Raw genomic sequence first — 21,123 nt, 5'->3', positions numbered from 1 at the left:
AAGATCTGAATTTTAATTTAATTAAAATTTAAAAGCCTCCGTGGCCAGTGGCTACCATATTGGACGGCACAAGGGCCAAACCCCTTCGCACTTTGTACCTAGCCTCTCTTGCTAGGTTCATCTTTAGGCCCTACCACCTCACTCCTGATGCTCTGAGTAGCTGGGGTTTTATCCTAAGTGCAGGGGAAGCTGTTGGTGGATTTAAGGAAAGTTCAGGATTAGATTCACGCTTTACGAAGATCACTCTGTGAGGCCCCAGTGAGGTGAATGGACTGTAGGGGTCAGGAGGGTCAGCGTGTTCTTGGGGTTGTCCAGGGGAACTGCACCAGACAGAAATACAGAGACGGTCTAGAGACACCGACAGTTCTGCAGGCCAGAGACCTTGGGAGATATTGACAGGGCTCAGCGGTTAAATGGACTAGGGCAATCCAGAAGCATGCCTCCCGGGTCCCTGGCTTGCACAACTCAGAGGAACAATGTTACCATTCATAGAAGTAGAGTCATAGGTTGAGGGGTAGGTTCATAAGTTAAGCTGTGCCCTTGTGGGGTTAGAGGTGTCTGTGAGACAAGCAAATGGAGCCGTTATGTAGACAGTAAGATCTACGGGCCTCCAGGGCAGAAGAGAGATTTAAGCAAGAGATTTAAATTTGAGTCTTCAACATGGTTGACCCCATGGTGCAGAATGCGATTGCCTAGGGAGAGGTTACGGGGGAAAGGAGAAGAAGGGCTGGAATTAAATCTCTAGAAACTCCAGGTCTTTAAAGAGGGAGGATCTGCTGGCAGAGAAGAATGAAAAAAGCAGCTAAGGGGCGGCGGCAGACGTGGGGGGAACCCAGGTGTCTTGGGGGCCGGGGAAGAGAGTGTTTTGAGAAGGGGGTAGTCAGAAGAGCCAAGTGTTGATGAGGCTTCAAACAACGTCAGGACTAAAATGTTACCATGTGATTTCATGACGTGGAGGCTACTGGACACCCTGGCAAGGGTTATGAGTGGAGCTGTGCAGGCAGAAGCCAGATGGGGGTGTGGGGCGTGTGGAGCAAGGCGAGGAAGCTAAGTCCAGCAACTCAGTGCACAGGTTCAAGCCTAAGGGAGGGTGTGACGTGGTAAAGCCAATGGGAAGTAGCCGGCACAGCAGGAGAACAGAAGGGCAGAGTGAAGGAATAAACTGTAGAGGAAATTTCCACAAAGATGAGCGGGTCTGGCCTTCGGAGGACGCACAGAAGGACAGACCTTAGACCAGACGTGGGCAGCCTCCTCTCTCAGGGGAGGAAAGAAGAGAGGGGGCCAGATAAAGACAGCTCGGAGGTCTGGTGGGGCTTCGAGGACATTTTCTTCTATGATCTCTGTTTTCCCCAGAAAATAGGCAAGGTCACCTGCTGAGAATGAGATGGAAGGGAGGTGGGAGCCCCGGGGGGTTGGGAGAATCCGAAAAACAGCTGTGGAAATTGGAGACAGCTTGTCACTTGGATGAGGGTCCATTTGTGTCCTCAGCTGTCTACGTGCGGGCACAGAAGGAGAAGCAGAGGCTACTTCAGGCTTCCTAAGGGTTGGAGGGCAGAGGGGAAAGGGAGTTTAACATATTGTCAGGAAAGTGAGATAACAGACCATGGAAATTAAGTGGAGTAGCTAAGGAAGTAGAGACGGGCCAGGATGGTGCAGTGGGAAGAATGCGAGGGGTCAATGTGCTGAACCTCTGAAGACAGAAAGCAAGTACTCGTGCGAGTCTGAGAGTAACTAAATAAGCTTGAAGCAGAAGAGGCTACACTGGCTGACAGGGTGTCCACACTTGGGAGATTGGTGATGAGACTTCAGCAGGAGGACATGGAAGCCTGGGACTGAGGGGCGGAGACGGAGCAGAGGGAACGTCTCTGGGAAGGATGGGGCCGTGGCGGTGCCGAGAGGGATCGTCCCCGAGGAGGGAGGACCCAACGGCACGGCCGTGTGAGCACATGGAGAGGAGGGCTGAGAACCAGGTGCCGTGCTGGGGAGTGCAGGGCAGCAGAGAGGACGGGAGCATGGCGAGGGTCAGGGTGGGACAGCTGACGGCTGAAAGGCAAGAGAGAGGGGATGTTCCGAAGGGAGAGAAGGGGCCGTGTGGGACACCCACCCAACCTCCGGACTAGCATTCCGAGGCCGAGAAGGAGCTGGTTTCCAGTGGCCCACGTGAAAAGATGCTCTTTCATCAGACAGGGGGAACCACTAACGCCACTACCTTTTGACTCAGTGAGTGAGGTAAATTCAGGTCCCCAACTCCTAGAACAATAGTCCCTCTAAATGCTTTCTGAGCTCTTTCTCCATATATATGCTATTGTGTTTATTTTACCATTAAACTGTGTGTATTTTAACATTAAATTGTATATATTTTAATACTATAATCCACTTTGGATCCTTTTTGGAGTTAAGTAGGGGTACACATTAAAAGTAAACTCACAGGGAGTAGATATGGGGATATATGTATAACTGATTTTGTTATAAAGCAGAAAGTAACACACCATTGTAAAGCAATTATACTCCAGTAAAGATGTAAAAAAAAAAAGAGTAACTTCACAAAAAAGTTAGCAGAACATATCAGCAGGGCAATATTACAGTTGTAAATTCTTACCCACCAAGTAGTGTTCTGTGACAGCTTTGTTTAGTTCTTCCTAGCATGTTGCCACATATAAGTGAATCATTAGGAAATATTTTGGCAACATTTTTAATGAGGATTATTTTCATTTCATTTCATTTTGTTTCATCACAGTACAGTTTCTCAACCTTGGCACTATTTACATTTTTGGCCAGATCATTCTTTGCTGTTGGGGTCTGTCCTGTTCACTGTAGGATGTCTAGCAGCATCCCTGGTTATATACCCACCAGATGCCAGTGGCATCCCCTAGCTGTGACCACCAAAAATATTTCCAGGCATTACCAAATGTCACCTAGTGGGCAAAATCACCCCTGACTGAGAACCACTGTGGTTACCTGTTTAGTTGTACTTTCAAATTTGTCTACTTCTCAGTTCTTAAGATCCTTCTAGGCAATGAATAATCCTTACTAATAATCCTTACAGGCTCAAAATAAATGTTTAGTGATTGGTTGCATCTAATTACGGCTATAACACACCTTACCACATGAGCAGTGTTCCTAGAAACCTGTACTGCTCCCATTTGGGCGACTGTGTATATTTCAGATGCACCAAGAAAGCGCCCTCCACCCTCAGGGGGAGACCCATAGGATTCCTTTCGGAAAATGAGGAGTTAACCTACATCTCCTGTGTTCATATTTGTTGTACTGGGTTTTTCTAAGCAGAGCACATGAGACTGTATCTATTTTTAGTTACAGCATTAGTTATATATAAAGGAAGAAGAGAATAGGGCTAAATTTGGGTTATCTTTGATCTCAGGTTTAAAACTCAGCAGAGGGTATTGAGTTACCCTGAAGAAATTAGAGCAGGAGTTGGTAGCATGAAGAGTCACCTTTGCATGCTTTTTAATTATTTCATTGCAATGACAGATTGGTGGCTCAGGGAAACATATGGGAATTTTAAATTGGTAGATTCAGATCTAAACACCAATTATACTTGAATTCATTTTCCTGAATCTTATGTCTTTCTTCTCTGAATGAAGGTTTAAAACCCACCGTGGCCCTGTGTCAGCAGAAGTGTAGACGGTCGGGGACTCTGGAAAGCAATTATTGCTTGAGTAACTTTGGTAAGAAATAAAACCCAGCCTTTCCTCTTTAATCAGAAACCTGAAACCTCATGCTTAATCTCAAAGGAACTGCCGTGAATGTGATGGTAAAGGGTCAGTTACACTCTTCATTTACCCAAGAAAATATTTTCTTACACACTAGGGTATGTTGACTTGTGCCTTTTGAAGTGTTAGATTTCACACCTGAGAAAAATTCATGTACAGAAAATATACAGTTTCCACGTAAACTTAATAATTTGACTCCTGGTACGTGATACTACCGCTCTGTGTCTTCTGGCTGGCTCCGTATTCCTGAAAAAACCGGTATCCCTTTCTTCTCACATAGTTTTCACGCACTGAGTATTTTTTCACACATCTGTAATTCAACTGAAGTTAATTAGAAACATGTCCAAGCTGGCCTCTCTCCGAAGAAATTCAAGTATTTCCTCTGTAGTGTCCTTCCAAAGTACTAAATTCAAACTTGGAAATCTGAAATCCATTTGGAAACTCTTATAAACTGGAACCTGAGGAGATGTTACCTAATGACTTAGAATTTCTAAGAGTTTTTTCCAATTAAAAAAAAAATTGCACTTTCTGTGAAAACCACTTAAGAGCAAAAGATCCCAAGTTTAATTATGTTGGTTATGTTTAAAAGGAACATCGAAGAGAAGTCTTATCAGGAAAAGAAAGTTGGTACAGCCTTTAAATAGGTTACCCAGAACAAAGGGCCTCCCAGATGAGGCTTTGCTTGCTTTTTCGTATGCCTTCAAGTGGTAACTGCAGCCCAGGCGGACTATGTTGCAGAGAAGGTATGAGGCACTAAAGAATCTAGGGCCCTAAATCTAACTGGAGTTTGCAGCAGAAATTCAAATAATGGCATGAAAATGAAAACCAGTAGCACGAGGTGTCACTGCTCCCACACCCAGTGTCGTCTTCTGTAGGAGATGCTTAAGGAAATCTCCCTTCCTGTCCTCAGAGCCACCTGATTTCACTCGGCTACTGACTGACGTTTTGCAGTAAGCACTCATGACCGAAAGTCAAAGTAAGGCATGAGAAGAATTCTGATGTTATGAGCTTTGCATACCACATAAGCAGTGTGTTCTCACTTTATCCTGAAAGGGTCATATCAGCCAAGTCCAAAGCTCGATCTACTCCACTGTGACTCACTTCCATGGCAAAATGACCCAATACTATCACCAGTGGCCCATTGGTTTCCTACCAGCATTGGTAACACTCCTTTAGGGGCAGGTTTTGATTGTCACAATAACTGCCGGGTGCTACTGGTTTTCTGGGTAGAGACAGGATTCATCAGAAAGTCATTCAATGCAAGTCCTGCCTCACCTGGAATGTCCACTGCCCCCCCCGCCCCAGAATGCCAAAAGCACACCTTTGAGAAACACAGCATCTTTCTTTCTGTGGGTCAGAAGTGAGACTCTTCTCTGAGTGTCACATAGTAAAAAGAGAGAGTGACAATGAAAAGCAACTGAATTTTGCTAGAGTTTTTTTTTTTTAAGCAAGAAAATGTCTTAAGCTATACCTCAGTTCTATACTTTGACTTGTTAAATGCGTTAAACAGGATGGATAAAAAAGAGAATGTGAAAGACCCAGAAAAACACAGATATTTAGTGATCATTAGAGGGAGATGGGGATCTATGGATGAATCAAAGTTCAAGGAGAGAGCACCTGATATCCACTGAGAGAAGACAAATAAGGGATCCCAACCTGCTGCTTCTAATTCTCTTTAGTTTCCTCCAGCACCTGCAATTGGTCATTTGCTGTAGAAGCCTGGGAGAAGGCTTAAGGGAGTGGATATTTGTAAGACCGATTTTTCATTTAATAAATACGTGTTTTATAAAAAAAAGTTCAAGGAGAGAGGCCAGCTAAAGAGAGGAACCGGGGGAGACACAGAAAGGTAGGCGCTCACCCACACAGACACAAGGACTCAGATCTTTGTGGCTCAAACCCCCATCATGCAGCCTCTTAGTATGGTGTTACCTCTAAAGGCACAAGGTCCTGTTGAGTATTCATAGGTAGAGGCGCATGAGCCCATCCCTTATTTGGTAACTGATCCATACGTTGGATAAAACATTGGAACGAGTCCTCATCTCAGCAACTGACTGCAATTCGGCAGATATTTTGGTTTTCCTACTCAGTATCAACACCTAACAGCTGCGGTAACATAACAGCTTCACGACTCCTTTGCTTCAACCTGAATTTTGGTGACAAATGTACAGAATCAAATTCAATGGCTCTATTAGGACCTTCTTTCTTACATTAAAATGTTTCCCATCTGACACTTAGAGAAATGTACAATTACGTTCAGTTCTGCTAACACTTGCCTTCACTGTCCCATTATTTCAAAAACGCTTTCTTTTGCAGTCTTGGCCGGCACTGTTATCACCACCATCCCTCGAGGTGGGAGCCTGCACGCCACGGTCTCAATCATCAACATCTATAAAGAGGGAAATCTGGCAATTCAGCAGGCCGGCAAGAACATGAGTGCCAAGGTCGTCGTGGTCTGCAAGCAGTGCCCACTCCTCAGAAGAGGTGAGTCAGAGGAAAACTTCAGTCTTTCTTCCAGGGGAGCTCAGGAGCAGAGAAGGGGATGGGAGAGCCTCTCTGAGAAAATCATGGATCTTTCCATGCCATGGCTGGTCTAGGGAAGTAAAGTCAGGGCTACTGTATTGCCCACTTGTGGTTTCGAAGGAGGGCCTTTGGAGTCAGCCAGAATTGGGCTCCAATCCCAGTTCCAGTCACTTGTGGAAGAAGACGAGATAATGGAAATGATCAATGAGTCCAAGAAACGTCTGAAGTTGGATCAATAGGGAACAGACAGAGAAGGAGTACATCAGGAGAAAGAGATTTTGAATTATTGCACTTAAGGTGCCACTACTGTGTGTAGAGGAAGAGATCCATCAAGGAACAGGAAATTCAGAGCTGGAGTTCAGAAGAGAGAGGTATCTATGGGCTAGAATGAAAGATTTGGGATTCATTTGTAGATATAGGATTATTAAATCCATAGATGGGGATGAGTTTATTAAGAAATGTTGGAAAAAGAAAAGCTACTTCAGAGCCAAAGGTACATGATTTTTTTTAAAAAAACAGGTTCTTTAACTTATAAAAGTAACGTATGCTCTATGTTTTTTTTTTGTTTTTGTGGTACGCGGGCCTCTCACTGTTGTGGCCTCTCCCGTTGCGGAGCATAGGCTCCGGACGCGCAGGCTCAGTGGCCATGGCTCACGGGCCCAGCCGCTGCGCGGCATGTGGGATCCTCCCGGACCAGGGCATGAACCCGTGTCCCATGCATCAGCAGGCAGACTCCCAACCCCTGCGCCACCAGGGAAGCCCCTGCTCTATGGTTTTTAAAAAGTTTAAATAAGTAGAGAAGGATATAAAATAAAAAGTGAAGCCCTTTCCCTTTCACCAGAGGCACAATGAACAGCTCCTTCCACAAAGTTCTATCCATATAAAGCCTGCACATACACATGTAGAGAGAGGGATCATGCTACACATGTTCTACTGAAACTTTTCCCCCACGTGATGTACATGTGGACAGCTTTCCATCAACAGCACGTATAGATCTCTTTTTCGGCATGGCAATAATGCCTGGCATTCCACTGTGTGCTCTGCCATGATTTCTCTGTCCAATATCAGCTCATTCCTTTCCTCAGTCTTGTTACACACCTCTACTACAAGTGAAACAAACGAAACCTCTGCCACACACACACAGAAATATAGCATATCCACTTCAAGAAAGCTTTACTATGAATTCAGATTGTTGAGAAAATCGGAAGGTGAGCAGCCTCACATTGACTCTTTAGAGGGAATAGCAAAGACTCTGTAGAAGGTAACACTTCTTTCCAGAACTGCCCGGAACAGCAAATAATGCACATCTAGACACAGTCAAATCTCGATGCTAGCAGCCCAGGCTTTCGGTGGCATCTACCTGCTCATCCTACCAAGCCTTCACAGGCTCAAGACCACTGTGATGCCAGTGTAGGCCCACAGAGGAAGGCCTATGCAAGAGAAAAAGAAACACGTATTCCTCTTATGACACACGGGGGAGAGGGAGAATAAAGGGGGTGGTAAGACACACTTCCTTTATGACATTTTTCTGAAGCAGTATAAATCTTCAGAGTTGAATCCTACATAGCTCAGCTTGGGCCCCAGTCTAGGCCTACGTTAGCCAGAAACACTGATATATAAAAAATAGTATAACAGAATGAAGTACTTTTTAGTACTTATCTTTTTGCAAGGGACTATAAGAATGGAAAGAAGTATATGATCCAACCATGCCCTCAAAAAACTTACATAGTATAAATGTTGGAGATGTTAATAAAAAGTCCAAGACAACAACAACAGAAGACGATGGATCATTAGCTGCCAAATGCCTGGGGAGATCCAGAAGCCTTGTGACACCAAGAGAGGCCATCTGAAGCCCCTTGAGGAAGGAGAGCCTTTCACAGAAACAGTGTATTGTTGATAGCAGACACTCAGTAAATACATCAGACCTTCCGCAGAGCTGGACGTGACCGGATCGAATCATTCCATCCACTTTCCTAGTGTTAGCAGAGCTGGAACATGCTATTCAGTTACATTTAGATTTTTTCCCAATGAGAATCTTAAACCAGATTTTATCCTAGATAGGATAAATGTCTAATTATACCATTTACAGAGCATTTACCTAGAGGTGAGTTATAGTCGAAGTTGTTTCAAACCAACAGAGAGAAAAAAATTAATCTTATATTCTCTTTTAGGTCTAAACTACATTATTATGGGCCAAGTGGGTGAAGATGGGAGAGGCAAAATCATGCCCAACAGCTTTATCATGATGTTCAAGACCAAGAATCAGAAGCTCCTGGACGCCTTGAAGAACAAGCAATGTTAACAGTGAACTGTGTCCATTTAAGCTGCGTTCTGTCACTGCCTTTGAAGGATCTATTTTTTTCTCAGTAGGTAAAGAAAATTTATAACCAGAAATATTGAGCATTCAGAGAGATTTACTCTTCACATGATGTAGGTAGGAGAGCTCCGGTGTCACTGATGGAAGTTCTGTTGCCTGCACAGAAGAGAGCCGATTGGAAACCTGCAGACTTAGTGAGGTGATAAGAAACTAAATGTATCAAGCGTTGACAGTTTGGAAGCAGTTTATTTATACATCTCTGTAAAAGGATATTTTAGAAATGAGCTGTGTGAAGATGTAAAAAAGAGATTTTATACGTGCAATATTTATAGTGATATTTGTTTTACCTTCAAGCATTTGCTCTGAGTTGTTATATTCTTCTCTTGCATTTTTAAAATCAGTGCTTAATAAAATATTTTTAAATGATTATATAACAGCCATTAGACTTGCTTTTGTAGAAAGTGGGACACTGTAAAAAGAATATTCCCTGCTATTTACACATAAGGTTGTCCTTGTATCAGTTTATACTTTGCTAAAAGAACATTCCAAGAACCGCAGGGACTAGATGGACTCAGTAATGTAAACAGACTATAATTCTTCTCTGCAGAACCAGAGAATGTTAGAGCTAGAATCGTGTCCCTCAAGAATCTCATTCAGGTCCTTCATTTTGTGATAGAAATGGAAGCTCAGGTATATTTAGTGACTTGTGCAGAGCACACATCTCCCAAGAGACAGAACAGGCAATCTAGCTCAATTTATATAACTAGACTAAAAAGTTAAAAGCCAAAGATTATCAGACTGGATTAGAAAAACAAAATACAACAATATACTATTTGAAAGAGACACCTAAAGCATAAGGACACAAAGAAGTTGAAAAGGATAGAAGAACATAAATATATCAGGCAAATATTAACCAAAACCAGACTGAAGTGGCTTTATTCATATTAGGGAAAAAAATAGACTTTAAGGTATTTCTCAAGATGAAGAGGGTTACAAGGAGATATAACAATTCTAAAATTTGCATGCAGCTAATAACATGCAAAGATATATAACTAAAATATATATTTTATCCTTCAATATAATATAGGCTTCAAAATATATAAGTCTGGCATAGTAAAAATGAAAATTGACAAGTTCACCATCATAGTGGGAGATTTTAACACACTTCTCATAGTAATTGGCAGATTTAAAAGAAACAAAAAAAGATATAATTTTTTTAAATAACATCTTCATTGGAGTATAATTGCTTTACAATGGTGTGTTAGTTTCTGCTTTATAACAAAGTGAATCAGCTATGCATATACATATATCCCCATATCTCTTCCCTCTTGCATCTCTCTCCCTCCCACCCTCCCTATCCCACCACTCTATGTGGTCACAAAGCACCGAGCTGAAAAGATATAGATTTGAACCACACAGTTAGCTAGATTTACCTGATGAACATAAAACAGAACCAAAAGCTCTTTTTTTTTTTTTTCCATGCCACATGGCTTGTGGGATCTTAATTTCCCGACCAGGGATCAAACCTGGGCCCTTGTCAGTGAGAGCACAGAGTCCTAACCACTGGACCGCCAGGGAATTCCCCAAAAGCTCATTTTTAATCTCAGTATGGAACAACTTCAAAACTTGACCACTTACTGCACCATGAAACAAATTCCATTTAAAGAACTAGTGTCCCACAGACATCCTTCTCCAGCAACAATGAATAATTAGAAATTAATAGCACAAAGTACACAATAATTAAAAAAATAAGAAAAAAAAACCCTGATGTTGGAAATTGAGAAATGTACTTTTAAGTAACTCGTGATCAAAAGGAAACTGTCATGGAAAATAGAAAATATTAAAAACTGAACAATAACAGAAACACTGAATTTTAAAATGTGTGGAATGCAATTTATAACCTTAAATGTTTATATTCTAAAAGGGTGAAAAATATTTTGTGACTGATACAAATTATGGAGGTTAGTAAAAGAACAACAGAATACACTTCTAAAAATTGTAGGAAATAAGCATACAAGCAGAAATTGAGTAAAATAGAATCATAAATAGAGACAAGAAAATAAAAAATTGGTTCTCTCAAATGACTCATATAATTGACAAAACTGACAAGATTAAGCAAGAAAAAACGTTAAAAAGGACAAGAAAATGATTTAGGCATGAAAAGGGACCTTACAACAGATGTTAACGCACTCTCAAAAAGCAGTTAAAAGGATATTATGAGCCATTTATGTCAGAAGATTTGGAAACTTAGACGAAGTGGACAAATTCATGGCCAGGGCGTGAGGACTTATCACTTGGACTCAAATAGAAATAGAATACCTAAATAATCTTATAATCATTAAAGAAATTCAATCCTTTTTTTTTTTTTTGGGCGGTACGCAGGCCTTTCATTGTTGTGGCCTCTCCGGTTGCAGAGCACAGCCTCCGGACGCGCAGGCTCAGCGGCCATGGCTCACGGGCCCGGACGCTCCGCGGCACGTGGGATCTTCCCAGACCGGGGCAGAAACCCGTGTCCCCTGCATCAGCAGGCGGACTCTCAACCACTGCGCCACCAGGGAAGCCCAGAAATTCAATCCTAATTTTAAAACTTTCTTCAGATAAAACCCCAGGTCCAGACAGTTTTACTCAGAAGGTCTACCAACATCTAAGGGACAAACACAGCCAATCTAACATATACTATTCCAGAGTACAAACAAAGAAGTAACACTCAGCAATTCTTTTTATGAGAATAATATAATCTTAACATCAAAACTTCAGCAGACAACAGGATCTAAAACCACTAGTCTGATTTTACTTCTGAACACAGGTGCAAAAACCCTAAACTAAATATTATCCCCCAAAATCCAGCAAACCAACCAAATAGGTGACAATCAAGTTGGGTTTATCCCAGAAATACTTGATTAATTTAACATTAGAAAATCAACGATCACACTTCACTGCATTAATAGAACTGCAATGCCAACTAGGGAGTCTTAAGGGCAGCTAAACATCCAGACTTAACAGTATCACAGGCCTCCCTTGGTACCAATATCCTCAGAAAGATACTGTATAGCACAGGGACCAGAGCTTAATGACACAATGTCACACTTTCTTCTCCGGGAGTCTTTGTAGCCAGCTGGCAGCAGCTCATACCAGCTATCCATGAGCTGTTTTCTTTGCCTCCCTAGATAAAGTCTCAGATGCCAGGAGACAAGATTCATGCCAGATGGGTGTAGACACCCCAGTTTAAAGGTCGCATCTCCACAGAAGCCAGTTATCTCTTATAACAACTCCATAAGCCCAGCTCCCAGATGCCTCATAGATGACACACCTGTTTATGAGTTATACACTCAGGAAAGCCCAGAGCTCTGGCTCCCCTATCGGGTATTTATAGTTTGCTTATACTGGATTGGATTCCTCCCAATCCAAAGCAATTTACCAATCAGGGATCATTTTTACCAGAAACAAGTTTGTCTAGCAACATAGTTGACATACTGTATTAACAGATTACTAGGTAAACTAAGCTAGAGTTAAGCAAAGATCATCTCTTAATGGGGAAAGGTTCTGTTAAGCCCTATTCACAGTAGATTAAAGAAGAAAAATCATTTGATCTTAGTAATGCAGAAGTACTTGATATAATTCAACATTTACTCATGACAAAAATAAACCCTGAGAAAACTATGAGTAGAAGGGAACTTCCTTAAGTTGAGAAGAAAACTTGCAGCAAATCTTATATTTAATGGTAAAGTATTGAAAGCATTTCCTTTAAGATCAGTGATAAGACAGGAATGCTTGAAATCACATTTCTATTAAAAATTGTACTGGAGGGTCTGGTCAGTGTAGTAAGTTAAGAAAAAGAAAAAATGATATTGGAAAGGAAGAAACAAGACTATTATGCAAAGCTGATATGATTATCCAAATAGAAAACCTGAAGCAACATGCAGGTGATTAGAATTAATAGTTTCACAAGTTTGTCTCTTAGCCCTAGCCCAAAACAAGATATAAATATTATTTTATAATTAAGCATCGTGAGTTAAGTACATGAGGCTCATTATTCACATGCTAACAGCCTCTTTTTAACATAGAAACTATGGGGGTATACATGGATGTACAGAATTAGGGATTCAGATGGGGCAGCTCCGGGACATACATAGAAGTTTTTCTGAGGGATTTTAAAGTTATTATGTAAAATTCTGACTTTGTTTTTGTAATCTGCTTCTTCCCTAAGTCAACAATTAGGTTTAAAAAGGCTAAAATTTAATTAGATATAAATTTGAAACAGTATCTTTTGCTTGAAGGATGTCCCTGTGGCATTCTGATACCAACATTAAGTTAGATTTAAACAGTGAGGGTTTTTTTTAACATCCGTATTGGAGTATAATTGCTTTACAATGGTGTGTTAGTTTCTGCTTTAAACAGTGAGTTTTGAAGTATAGAAACCTATAAAGAAAAATTACAAGCTTAATGTACGACTTTATAAAGCTGATTAGAATCACATCAGATTGGAAGAGTGAGGGGGAAGAGGGTGGAAGAGTAAGACGTGGAGATCACCTTCCTCCCCACAGATACACCAGAAATACATCTACACGTGAAACAATTCCTACAGAACACCTACTGAACGCTGGCAGAAGACCTCAGACCTCCCAAAAGGCAAGAAACTCCCCACGTACCTGGGTAGGGCAAAAGAAAAAAGAATAAACAGAGACAAAAGAATAGGGACGGGACCTGCACCACTGGGAGGGAGCCATGAAGGAGGAAGGGTTTCCACACACTAGACGCCCCTTCGCGGGCGGAGACTGCGGGTGGCGGAGCGGGGAAGCTTCGGGGCCGCGGAGGAGAGCGCAGCTACAGGGGTGCGGAGGGCAAAGCGGGTAGATTCCCGCACACAGGATCAGGGCCAACCAGCACTCACCAGTCCGAGAGGTCTGTCTGCTCACCCGCCGGGGCGGGCGGGGCTGGGAGCTGAGGCTCTGGCTTCGGTCGGAGCGCAGGGGCAGGACTGGCGGCGTGAACACAGTCTGAAGGGGTTAGTGCACCACGGCTAGCCGGGAGGGAGTCCGGGAAAAAGTGCGGACCTACCTAAGAGGCAAGAGACTTTTCCTTCCCTCTTTGTTTCCTGGTGCGCGAGGAGAGGGGATTAAGATGGCTGCTTAAAGGAGCTCCAGAGATGGGCGTGAGCCGCGGATAACAGCGCAGACCTCAGAGACGGGCATGAGACGCTAAGGCTGCTGCTGCCGCCTCCAAGAAGCCTGTGTGCGAGCACAGGTCACTCTCCACACCTCCCTTCCGGGGAGCCTGTGCAGCCTGCCACTGCCAGGGTCCCGGGATCCAGGGACAACTTCCCTGGGAGAACGCACGGCACGCCTCAGGCTGGTGCAACATCACGCTGTCCTCTGCCGCCTCAGGCCCTCCCCACCCCCCTCCGCCTGAGTGAGCCAGAGCTGCCGAATCAGCGGCTCCTTTAACCCCGTCCTGTCTGAGCGAAGAACAGACACCCTCCGGCGACCTACACTCAGAGGCGGGGCCAAATCCAAAGCTGAACCCCGGGAGCTGTGCGAACAAATAAGAGAAAGGGAAATCTCTCCCAGCAGCCTCAGAAGCAGTGGATTAGATCTCCACAATCAACTTGATGTACCCTGCATCTGTGGAATACCTGAATATACAATGAATCATCCCAAATTGAGGAGGTGTACTTTGAGAGCAAGATTTATTATTTTTTCCACTTTTCCTCTTTTTGTGAGTGTGCATGTGTATGCTTCTGTGTGAGATTTTGTCTGTATAGCTTTGCTTTCACCATTTGTCCTAGGGGTCTATCTGTCCGTTTTTTGGTTTTTTTTTACTTTTTAAAAAAATTTTTTTCTTAATAATTATTTTTTATTTTAATAACTTTATTTTATTTTACCTTACTTTATTTTCTTTTCTTTTATCATTTTTCTTTCTTTCTCCTTTTTCTCGCTTTAATTCTGAGCCATGTGGATGAAAGGCTCTTGGTGCTGCAGCCAGGAGTCAGTGCTGTGCCTCTGAGGTGGGAGAGCCAACTTCAGGACACTGGTCCACAAGAGACCTCCCAGCTCCAAGTAATATCAAACTGCGAAAATCTCCCAGAGATCTCCAGCTCAACACCAACACCCAGCTTCACTCAACGACCAGCAAGCTACAGTGCTGGACACCCTATGCCAAACAACTAGCAAGACAGGAACACAACCCCACCCATTAGCAGAGAGGCTGCCGAAAATCATAATAAGTCCACAGACACCCCAAAACACACCACCAGACGTGGACCTGCCCACCAGAAAGACAAGATCCCGCCTCATCCACCAGAACACAGGCACTAGTCCCCTCCACCAGGAAGCCTACACAGTCCACTGAACCAACTTTAGTCACTGGGGACAGACACCAAAAACAATGGGAACTACGAACCTGCAGCCTGCAAAAAGGAGACCCCAAACACAGTAAGATAAGCAAAATGAGAAGACAGAAAAACACACAGCAGGTGAAGGAGCAAGATAAAAACCCACCAGACCTAACAAATGAAGAGGAAATAGGCAGTCTACCTGAAAAAGAATTCAGAATAATGATAGTAAAGATGATCCAAAATCTTGGAAATAGAATAGAGAAAATGCAAGAAACATTTAACGAGCACCTAGAAGAACTAAAGATGAAACAAGCAATGATGAACAACACAGTAAATGAAATAAAAAATACTCTAGAAGGGATCAATAGCAGAATAACTGAGGCAGAAGAACGGATAAGTGACCTGGAAGATAAAGTAATGGAAATAACTACTGCAGAGCAGAATAAAGAAAAAAGAATGAAAAGAACTGAGGACAGTCTTAGAGACCTCTGGGACAACATTACATGCACCAACATTCGAATTATAGGGGTTCCAGAAGAAGAAGAGAAAAAGAAAGGGACTGAGAAAATATTTGAAGAGATTATAGTTGAAAATTTCCCTAATATGGGAAAGGAAATAGTTAATCAACTCCAGGAAGCACAGAGAGTCCCATACAGGATAAATCCAAGGAGAAACAGGCCAAGACACATATTAATCAAACTGTCAAAAATTAAATACAAAGAAAAAATATTAAAATGAGCAAGGGAAAATCAACAAATAACACACAAAGGAATCCTCATAAGGTTAACAGCTGATCTTTCAGCAGAAAATCTGCAAGCCAGACGGGACTGGCAGGAAATATTTAAAGTGATGAAGGAGAAAAACCTACAACCAAGATTACTCTACCCAGCAAGGATCTCATTCAGATTTGATGGAGAAATTAAAAACTTTATAGACAAGCAAAAGCTGAGAGAGTTCAGCACCACCAAACCAGCTTTACAACAAATGCTAAAGGATCTTCTCTAGGCAAGAAACACAAGAGAAGGAAAAGACCTATAATAACAAACCCAAAACAATTAAGAAAATGGGAATAGGAATATACATATCAATAATTACCTTAAATGTAAATGGATTCAATGCTCCCACCAAAAGACACAGATTGGCTGAATGGATACAAAAGCAAGACCCAAATATATGCTACCTACAAGAGATGCACTTCAGACCTAGAGACACATACAGACTGAAAGTGAGGGGATGGAAAAAGATATTCCATGCAAATGGAAACCAAAAGAAAGCTGGAGTAGCAATTCTCAAATCAGACAAAATAGATTTTAAAATACAGACTATTAGAAGAGACAAAGAAGGACACTACATAATGATGAAGGGATTGATCCAAGAAGAAGACAAAACAATTGTAAATATTTATGCACCCAACATAGGAGCACCTCAATATTTAAGGCAAATACTAACAGCCATAAAAGGGGAAATCGACAGTAACATATTCATAGTAGGGGACTTTAACACCCCACTTTCACCAATGAACAGATCATCCAAAATGAAAATAAATAAGGAAACACAAGCTTTAAATGATACATGAAACAAGATGGACTTAATTGATATTTATAGGACATTCCATCCAAAAACAACAGAATACATATTTTTCTCTAGTGCTCATGGAACATTCTCCAGGATAGATCATATCTTGGGTCACAAATCAAGCCTTGGTAAATTTAAGAAAATTGAAATTGTATCAAGTATCTTTTCCAACCACAACGCTATGAGACTAGATATCAGTAACAGGAAAAGATCTGTAAAAAAATAGAAACACATGGAAGCTAAACAATACACTACTTAATAATGAAGTGATCACTGAAGAAATCAGAGGAAATCAAAAAATACCTAGAAATAAATGACAGTGGAGACACGATGACCCCAAACCTATGGGATGCCACAAAAGTAGTTCTAAGAGGGAAGTTTATAGCAATACAATCCTACCCTAAGAAACAGGAAACATCTCGAATTAACAACCTAACCTTGCACCTAAAGCAATTAGAGAAAGAAAAACAAAGAAACCCCAAAGTTAGCAGAAGGAAAGAAATCATAAAGATCAGATCAGAAATAAATGAAAAAGAAATGAAGGAAACAATAGCTAAGATCAATAAAACTAAAAGCTGGTTCTGTAAGAAGATAAACAAAATTGATAAAGCATTAGCCAGATTCATCAAGAAAAAAAGGGAGAAGACTCAAATCAATAGAATTAGAAATGAAAAAGGAGAAGTAACAACTGACACTGCAGAAATACAAAGGATCATGAGAGATTACTACAAGCAACTCTATAAGACTAAAATCGACAACCTGGAAGAAATGGACAAATTCTTAGAAATGCACAACCTGCCAAGACTGAATCAGGAAGAAATAGAAAATATGAACAGACCAATCACAAGCACTGAAATTGAAACTGTGATTAAAAATCTCCCAACAAACAAAAGCCCAGGACCAGATGGCTTCACAGGCGAATTCTTTCAAACATTTAGATAAGAGCTAACACCTATCCTTCTCAAACTCTTCCAAAATATAGCAGAGGGAGGAACACTCCCAAACTCATTCTACGAGGCCGCCATCACCCTGATACCAAAACCAGACAAAGATGTCACAAAGAAAGAAAACTACAAACATCACTGATGAACATAGATGCAAAAATCCTCAACAGAATACTAGCAGAATCCAACAGCACATTAAAATGATCATACACCATGATCAAGTGGGATTTATCCCAGGGATGCAAGGATTCTTTAATATATGCAAATCAATCAATGTGATACACCATATTAACTAACTGAAGGATAAAAACTATATGGGCGGGCTTCCCTGGTGGCGCAGTGGTTGAGAGTCCGCCTGCCGATGCAGGGGACGCGGGTTCGTGCCCCGGTCCGGGAAGATCCCACATGCCGCAGAGTGGCTCAGCCTGTGAGCCATGGCCGCTGGGCCTGTGCGTCTGGAGCCTGTGCTCCGCAGCGGGAGAGGCCGCAGCGGTGAGAGGCCCGCGTACCGCAAAAAAAAAAAAAAAAAACTATATGGGCATCTCTAGATGCAGAGAAAGCTTTCGTCAAAATTCAACACCCATATATGATAAAAACCCTCCAGAAAGTAGGCATAGAGGAAACTTTCCTCAACATAATAAAGGCCATATATGACAAACCCACAACCAACATCGTCCTCAATGGTGAAAAACTTAAAGCATTTCCACTAAGATCAGGAACAAGACAAGATTGCCCACTCTCACCACGCTTATTCAACATAGTTTTGGAAGTTTTAGCCATAGCAATCAGAGAAGAAAAGGAAATAAAAGGAATCCAAATCAGAAAAGAAGAAGTAAAGCTGTCACTGTTCGCAGATGACATGATACTATACATAGAGAATCCTAAAGATGCTACCAGAAAACTACTAGAGCTAATCAATGCATTTGGTAAAGTAGCAGGATACAAAATTAATGCACAGAAATCTCTTGCATTCTTATACACTAATGATGAAAAATCTGAAAAGTGAAATCAAGAAAACACTCCCATTTACCATTGCAACAAAAAGAATAAAGTATCTAGGAATAAACCTACCTAAGGAGACAGAAGACCTGTATGCAGAAAATTATAAGACACTGATGAAAGAAATTAAATTAATGATACAAATAGATGCAGAGATATACCATGTTCTTGGATTGGAAGAATCAACATTGTGAAAATGACTCTACTACCCAAAGCAATCTACAGATTCAATGCAATCCCTATCAAACTACCAATGGCATTTTTCACAGAACTAGAACAAAAAATTTCACAATTTGTATGGAAACACAAAAGACCCTGAATAGCCAAAGCAATCTTGTGAATGAAAAACGGAGCTGGAGGAATCAGGCTCCCTGACTTCAGACTATACTACAAAGCTACAGTAATCAAGACAGTATGGTACTGGCACAAAAACAGAAATATAGATCAATGGACCAAGACAGAAAGCCCAGAAATAAACCCACGCACATATGGTCACCTTATCTTTGATAAAGGAGGCAGGAATGTACAGTGCAGAAAGGACAGCCTCTTCAATAAATGGTGGTTGGAAAACTGGACAGGTACATGTAAAAGTATGAGATTAGATCACTCCCTAACACAATACACAAAAATAAGCTCAAAATGGATTAAAGACCTAAATGTAAGGCCAGAAACTATCAAACTCTTAGAGGAAAACATAGGCAGAACACTCTATGACATAAATCACAGCAAGATCATTTTTGACCCACCTCCTAGAGAAATGCATGCAAATAAAAACAAAAATAAACAAAAGGGACCTAATGAAACTTCAAAGCTTTTGCACAGCAAAAGAAACCATAAACAAGACCAAAAGACAGCCCTCAGAATGGGAGAAAATATTTGGAAATGAAGCAACTGACAAAGGATTAATCTGCAAAATTTAAAAGCAGCTCAATAACAAAAAATCAAACAACCCGATCCAAAAATGGGCAGAAGACCTAAATAGACATTTCTCCAAAGAAGATATACAGACTGCCAACAAACATATGAAAGAATGCTCAACATCATTAATCATTAGAGAAATTCAAATTAAAACTACAATGAGATATCATCTAACACCAGTCAGAATGGCCATCATCAAAAAATCTAGAAACAATGAATGCTGGAGAGGGTGTGGAGAAAATGGAACACTCTTGCACTGCTGGTGAGAATGTGAATTGGTACAGCCACTACGGAGAACAGTATGGAGGTTCCTTAAAAAACTACAAATAGAACTGCCATATGACCCAGCAATCCCACTACTGGGTATATATCCTGAGAAAACCATAATTCAAAAAGAGTCATGGGGCTTCCCTGGTGGCGCAGTGGTTGAGAGTCCGCCTGCTGATGCAGGGGATGCGGATTCGTGCCCCGGTCCGGGAGGATCCCACGTGCCGCAGAGCGGCTGGGCCCGTGGGCCATAGCCACTGAACCTGCGCATCCGGAGCCTGTACTCCGCAGTGGGAGAGGCCACAACAGTGAGAGGCCCACGTACCGCAAAAAAGATCATGTACCAAAATGTTCATTGCAGCTCCATTTACAATAGCCAGGACATGGAAACAACCTAAGTGTCCATGATCGAATGAATGGATAAAGAAGATGTGGCACATATACACAATGGAATATTACTCAGCCATAAAAAGCAACGAAATTCAGCTATTTGTAATGAGGTAGATGGACCTAGAGTCTGTCATACAGAGTGAAGTAAGTCAGAAAGAGAAAGACAAATACCGTATGCTAACACATATATATGGAGTTTAAGAAAAAAAATATCATGAAGAACCTAGGGGTAAGACAGGAATAAAGACACAGACCTACTAGAGAATGGACTTGAGGATTTGGGGTGGGGGAAGTGTAAGCTGTGACAAAGTGAGAGAGTGGCATGGACATATATACACTAACAAAAGTAAAATAGATAGCTAGTGGGAAGCAGCCGCATAGCACAGGGAGATCAGCTCGGTGCTTTGTGACCACCTAGAGGGGTGGGATAGAGAGGGTGGGAGGGAGGGAGATGTAAGAGGGAAGAGATATGGGAACATATGTATATGTATAACTGATTCACTTTGTTATAAAGCAGAAACTAACACACCATTGTAAAGCAATTATACTCCAATAAAGATGTAAAAAAAATTTTTTTAATATATAGCTGATTAATTTATCTCACGAACAAGGAATTTATATTAATAGTAACATAATACAATGAAGAGCCTCCTGGATGATGAGGAGAAAGACTTGGATTCTCCTTCACAGTGCAGCATTGGGGAACCTTAGTTTCCTTATCTATAAAATGATAAAGTTGAATTGGATTCTTTCTGAGATCCTGTATAGGTCTTCAACTGTTTCCAGATTCTTGAATAACCAAACTGATCGAAATATAAAGTAGCACAGAAATAAAATTAACCACTTTCTCCATTCTAAACCCTTGGTCCCTCCATGGCCTGGCTTGTTTATTTTCTAAGACTGACTCTTGATTTTTAATTTATGTTTAATACCCCACTGTGCATCCTTTCCCTCTGTCTCTTGCTCATCTCACTGGTCTCTGCTTCTGACCTTGGTCATAAACTTAAAGTCTTTAATAAACTAGTCATTTAGAAAATAGGGACTGGACATCTTAAGTTCTATTCTCTGACCAAGATGAAACTATAGTGAGAAATTCATTCAAAAAACCAAAGTGTTTGGATCTATCTT

General features: G+C 41.5%; 1 protein-coding gene across 1 annotated transcript in view; it reads left to right on the top strand.

Annotated features, from left to right (window-relative positions):
• The window catches only part of PCOLCE2 (procollagen C-endopeptidase enhancer 2), a 71,750-nt gene extending 62,755 nt beyond the window's left edge, over window positions 1-8,995 (top strand). Inside the window, exons 7-9 of the mRNA XM_032629318.1 lie at window positions 3,603-3,686; window positions 6,045-6,212; window positions 8,423-8,995. Coding sequence (XP_032485209.1) covers window positions 3,603-3,686; window positions 6,045-6,212; window positions 8,423-8,553 — 383 coding nt within the window. The 3' untranslated portion in view covers window positions 8,554-8,995. The remainder of the gene's footprint in view (window positions 1-3,602; window positions 3,687-6,044; window positions 6,213-8,422) is intronic.
• Window positions 8,996-21,123: the final 12,128 nt, after the last annotated feature.

Source organism: Phocoena sinus, chromosome 4 (genome assembly GCF_008692025.1).
Source record: "Phocoena sinus isolate mPhoSin1 chromosome 4, mPhoSin1.pri, whole genome shotgun sequence".
Taxonomy (NCBI): Eukaryota; Metazoa; Chordata; class Mammalia; order Artiodactyla; family Phocoenidae; genus Phocoena; species Phocoena sinus.
This window is presented reverse-complemented; position numbering and strand designations above follow the sequence as displayed.